The sequence below is a fragment of the Salvelinus fontinalis genome, chromosome 31, assembly GCF_029448725.1.
Source record: "Salvelinus fontinalis isolate EN_2023a chromosome 31, ASM2944872v1, whole genome shotgun sequence".
Classification (NCBI taxonomy): domain Eukaryota; kingdom Metazoa; phylum Chordata; class Actinopteri; order Salmoniformes; family Salmonidae; genus Salvelinus; species Salvelinus fontinalis.
The window spans coordinates 44070624-44076178 of record NC_074695.1 but is presented as its reverse complement, the minus strand read 5'-3'; the positions used below and the strand labels follow the sequence as shown (position 1 = coordinate 44076178).

Here is a 5555-nt window from a genome sequence, read left to right as displayed (position 1 = left end):
CTTAATTTTCTTAGATGTTTCTGCATTTTCATGTCATTTCGTAATTTGGGAGTTACAAAGCAAAGCATACGCACATGACATGAGTGTTGAATCCAACTAAAATGCCATGCGTATTCAAGACACCCGACATAATATATTAGCCATTTGGTTTCCAGGCCACCTAACCATGAGGAATTTAGTCATTCTGAGTAGGCTATATTGGAAATATAACGTAAAACAACAGGGGGCATTTAAGATATACTAGGCTATTACAGACAGTTTATAGCAAACATGCGCAAATGCAAAGCGCTAGTCTGGGTAGGCCTACCCGTCTTTTTAGCTGACATTCCACTTCTTGTAGCCTACTCTTTGGCATATGACACCGAAGGAGTCAGTGAAACGTTACCTAAAAAGAATGGTACTAGCAAGGCCTGTCCAATGTTCTGCAATGCGGAAACGAGTTGAATTTTCCGATGCACGCGGGTCATTCTCTCTAATTTAGCAGCTGAAAAAACATGGAATTTGTTACATTTTAAGTATCTGACTCCATGAACAAAACTGTACTTAGGCTACGCAGGTGTAGCAGGTAGTAAGTAGCCTATTATCAATTAAAATGCTCGGACAACAAATAAGAGACCATATTAAAAACAAGTTTTGTTTTGCTATAAATTAGGCTACATTAAATATATATTTTGTAAGTGCATTGGCTACTTGGGTCAAAGGGGCATGAAACACAACTTTGGATCCAAATTCGTATAGCGAATAAACTAAAACACAAAAATAAATAATCTAACGAATATACGAGGCCTTGATATTTAAATATTGTATATTTACTCCATAAACATTAAAGTGATTTTACACCTCTGATATTTGTTTTTGCATTAGGAATAAAAAGACTAAGACAGTATATGTGTGAGATATAGGCCTATGAATGGTGCGCAGTGTAACTCTTTAATGTCTGATTTTGAAACGAACATAAGTGTCTGCAATTATAAACTAGACTTATATGAAACGTATATTACCTCTGCCGGATCAATACAATCATAACGAAAAATATTGGAACAAATTATGAATCAAATTGGGGGGAAAAAATGATTAATAAAAAATAATAATAAGCCTAATCAAATATGCAAAATTAGCTTAATCGAATAAGTAAAATATTTGGTATAAATGAAGCGTAAGAGCTAGCATCCATGCCTCTGGTAACAAACACCCTTTTCTCCTTCCCAAATCTCAAAGTAATCTCTCTCTCTCTCACTCATTCACTCAGTCACTCTCTCACATATACACACACCGCTTCAGAACCATGAGGGGTTTGTGCATGCTGAGCAAGTCATTGCATTGGCAGTCTATGAGGACACGTGCCTAGTCCCCCTCTAAAATTCTACCGCTTGTGGTTTGCACTTGTCACGGCTATAGCAATACTGAGCGCAACATCAAGACCCACACCGACAACTGCATGGAGAGGTCACAAACAGGGACATTCGATCACATTGAGCAACATGATCAATTTGAATTAGGAGGAATTCTTTTACTTCGTTTCTTCTGATGCCAAGAAAGTGACAGGAGGGATTTGAGAGTGACATGGATAATCAAGACCAACAGACGGGATTTTAAACGACAGCCTGTGTGGATGTAACGGTTGGGCAGCCGTTAAGAACAACGTCGATACGTCTTGGCAACAGGCATGATTATCTTTCTCTCACAGCAGCAGCAGCAGCCAACATAGCTCATAACCACACTGCATGTATTTATTCAACACTTTTGAAATTTGATCCAATTGATATCTGAAGATTCACATTTTATCTCAAAACAATGGCTCACTTAATTCGACACAAGATCGGCAACAAGCTGACCAATGCAGCCAACACAGTGTCCAATAAATCGCAGGCCAAGGTCAGCGGAGTGTTCGCCAGATTGGGCTTCCAGGCCGCTACAGATGAAGAGGGTCTGGGGTTCGTGGACTGCGATGACTTGGACTATGATTACAGGCAGGGGATGCAGATGGACATCATGCAGGGCGACGAGGAAGGGGGAGAGATGGACGGAGGAGACGAGTTGACGGAGGGAGACAGCCACTACCAGAGAGATGGCACCGGCCCAGCATCCTCCTCCATCAAGAACACTGGGGCGTGTAACGAGTTGGCATCAGAGGTCAAACCCAAAATTACGTCTTGGGAAGCGGGGTGGAACGTCACCAATGCCATTCAGGTAGAAATGATTTGAAAAATGACATGAACATATTGTCACTATGTCAATGTAGGCCTTTTGTCAACAATCGCCTTGGAATATACGCCATACACATCATTTCAGAGCACAATGCATTACGCTATATCATTCAGCATTCAGAAGACCCCAATTTCCATTCTACAAAAAAACGAAACAGACCTTTAAAACGACTATAATTTTTCACATTCACATGTAAAAATAGACTTTCATTTATTTCTTCCAGATAAATGAATTGGCCTATTTTATGACTTCTTATTTCAAAATCTCTCATTTAAAACAAGTGATTCCTAAATATATATATTTTAAACATAAACAATGGCAGTTGCCTTCATTTCATCAGACGAGGATGTCAATTAAATACGAAGCATTTTGAGATTTTAAAGGAAAATAGGGATCTATTCTAGATAGCCTATTTCCTATCAGTAAAAAACAGACCCAACTCCATCTGGAATTAATACAATTATTTGGATTAGCCTCAGGCACAATAAGGACCATTTCATTATTCTTGATAACATTTCACAGTTGATTATGTAAAATAAATCCAGCCTTGGTGAGGAAATATCATAGTTATTACATTTTAAATTAAATAAACCAAAAATAAGCATCGTTTCTAATCAAATTCCAATTCTGAGCCTGCACGCTTAGTGGCCTGACAGATATATATATATACTTTTTTCTCTCAACTCAAATCGTTAAATGTAGGTTTCCACACATGTAGCCATATGATTATGCAAATAAATGTTGTTTGTTATAATTATGCAACTTTGAATGTCATTCATTTCTTGTATATGTGGGGCGGGGAGACTGTCACTTCGATAAGACCGTGACCACTACGACTCAACTGTGCTTGTGTATCCGCAGGGGATGTTCGTCCTTGGGTTACCCTACGCCATTCTTCACGGAGGATACCTCGGACTCTTTCTAATCATATTTGCGGCTGTTGTATGTTGTTACACCGGAAAGATTCTTATTGCGTGTCTGTATGAAGAGAACGAGGATGGAATTCTGGTGCGCGTGAGGGACTCCTACGTGGACATCGCCAACGCGTGCTGCCAGCCACGGTTCCCGTCTCTGGGCGGGCATATTGTTAACGTTGCTCAGATCATTGAGTTGGTCATGACCTGTATCCTGTACGTGGTGGTCAGTGGCAACCTGATGGTCAACAGCTTCCCCAACCTGCCGGTCTCGCAGAAGGCCTGGTCTGTAGTCGCCACGGCCGCCCTCTTGCCTTGCGCGTTCCTCAAGAGCCTCAAGGCTGTGTCCAAGTTCAGCTTGCTTTGCACTATCGCGCACTTCGTCATCAACATCCTGGTAATAGCCTACTGCCTCTCCAGAGCCCGGGATTGGGCCTGGGACAAAGTCAAATTCTATATTGATGTCAAGAAGTTCCCCATCTCCATTGGCATCATTGTCTTCAGCTACACGTCCCAGATCTTCCTGCCCTCGCTGGAGGGGAACATGCAGAGGCCAAGCGAGTTCCACTGCATGATGGACTGGACCCACATTGGAGCCTGCGTCCTGAAGGGCCTGTTCGCTCTGGTGGCATACTTGACTTGGGCAGATGCCACCAAAGAGGTCATCACGGACAACCTGCCGTCCACCATAAGAGCGGTGGTCAACCTATTCCTTGTGGCTAAGGCCTTGCTGTCATATCCGCTGCCATTCTTCGCTGCTGTAGAGGTCTTGGAGAAATCTTTTTTCCAGGATGGAGGGCGCGCCATATTCCCTGACTGTTATGGGCCGGGAGGAAGGATTAAGTCCTGGGGACTGGCCCTCCGGTGCCTCCTGGTGGTGTTCACGTTGATCATGGCCATCTTTGTACCTCACTTCGCACTCCTCATGGGCCTTACTGGGAGTCTTACCGGCGCCGGGTTGTGCTTCCTTCTCCCAGCTCTCTTTCATCTAAAGCTGATGTGGAGGAAACTTTTATGGCACCACGTGTTCTTTGACGTCGCCATATTTGTCATAGGGGGCATATGCAGCATTTCTGGTGGTATTCACTCAGTAGAAGGGCTCATTGAGGCATTCAAATATGGAGTCGAAGAATAAGAACGTTCTACCTCTGTAGCCCATACCTTAAATTTGGTCAATCATAGGCGCGTAATGACAGACTGATTGACAGCGCATAAGGGATACTGTGTAAGTGTTTTACTTCGTTTTTTTTGTTTTGCCTTCTTGACGACAGTGTGCAATAATAAACTTTATAATCATAGTGTAGAGTATTCAGTACTGAAATGTTGTGTTAACTAGGAAGGGGGTAATGCAGTGTCCTTGGAGAATGGATCATCTCTGAAGCAGTGAATATCATGCAAGGTTTGATCAGGCAAGGTTAGCACAACCCATGTGAAAATGAGCTGTGCATAGGCCTCACTTGTGTGTGGATGTGTTGATATCTGCATTGACAATGAGTTTATTAGCGTTTTATTATCGGTTTCTAGCTGCTAAAGAATTAGATAACAATCTCATACCAGATTCTGTCGATTTAAAGATAAAATACGCTCGGGGCACCCACGTGGGATGGGGCTATAGGATAAATGTAGTTGGTTAATCAAAACATTTCGATTAGTTTTCAACTGTACTTGGTTTTTGGTGTTTCAAGTGTCATTATGGATGAAGTGAATTATTGCAGTGCAAACCAGTGGCTCTAAATGTTTATATGAAACCATCTGTCTTCTGTAGTCTACCTGTCTGTTGAACGTGAATTGTGCTTCCATTGAATTAATCATGACGTGTAAGAAAAGAGTATGTGTTGAATTAGTAGAGAAATTAATCGAATATTTTATGCGTTATGCTCATATCTTTGGATTCATTATATGTCTATAATTTGTGCACGCTCATGTTTGTGCGAAAAAATAATATATGGGTGAATAAAATCTATGTTTTTATGGACGAATATAGACAGTTTTGAGGGCTTTCTGTAAAACTGTCAAATGGAAGCAGAGTCTGTGGATTAGGAAGGCAGTATGTTGTGTGGAGGAGGATTCTGCTAATTATCATAGTCTCACTCACCTCACATGCACATGTGCATTGTCTGCCTGTATGCTTAGACTCAACATGCATTCAAATTTTCAAAATTTACTTGAATCATTTTGTAGCCGTAACACACAATATATTTTCTTTAACCTTTTTTTAACTAGGCAAGTCTTACAAATTCTTATTTACAATGACGGGCTACCCCGGTCAAATCCTAACCCGGACGACGCTGGGCCAATTGTGCGCCGCCCTATGGGACTCCCAATCACGGCCGGTTGTGATATAGCCTAGAATTGAACTAGGGTCTGTAGTGACGCCTAAAGCACTGAGATGCAGGGCCTTAAACCGCTGCGCCACTCGGGAGCCCATATATT

The 5555-nt window shown here is 41.8% G+C and overlaps 1 protein-coding gene across 1 annotated transcript; it reads left to right on the top strand.

The window, feature by feature from the left end:
* The first annotated feature begins 1251 nt into the window (after positions 1–1251).
* On the top strand, positions 1252–5101 carry LOC129830340 (vesicular inhibitory amino acid transporter-like). The gene is made up of 2 exons (XM_055892850.1): positions 1252–2190; positions 3070–5101. The coding sequence occupies exons 1-2, from the start codon at positions 1795–1797 to the stop codon at positions 4255–4257; spliced, it is 1584 nt and encodes a 527-aa protein (XP_055748825.1). The 5' UTR covers positions 1252–1794; the 3' UTR covers positions 4258–5101.
* The last annotated feature ends 454 nt before the right edge of the window (positions 5102–5555 follow it).

Bases quoted from the DNA above. Each gene is read 5' to 3' on its own strand.
- LOC129830340 (XM_055892850.1), top strand. From the start codon at position 1,795: ATGGCTCACTTAATTCGACACAAGATCGGCAACAAGCTGACCAATGCA. The intron at 2,191-3,069 runs GTAGAAATGATT...GTGTATCCGCAG, and splicing joins ACGTCACCAATGCCATTCAG to GGGATGTTCGTCCTTGGGTT.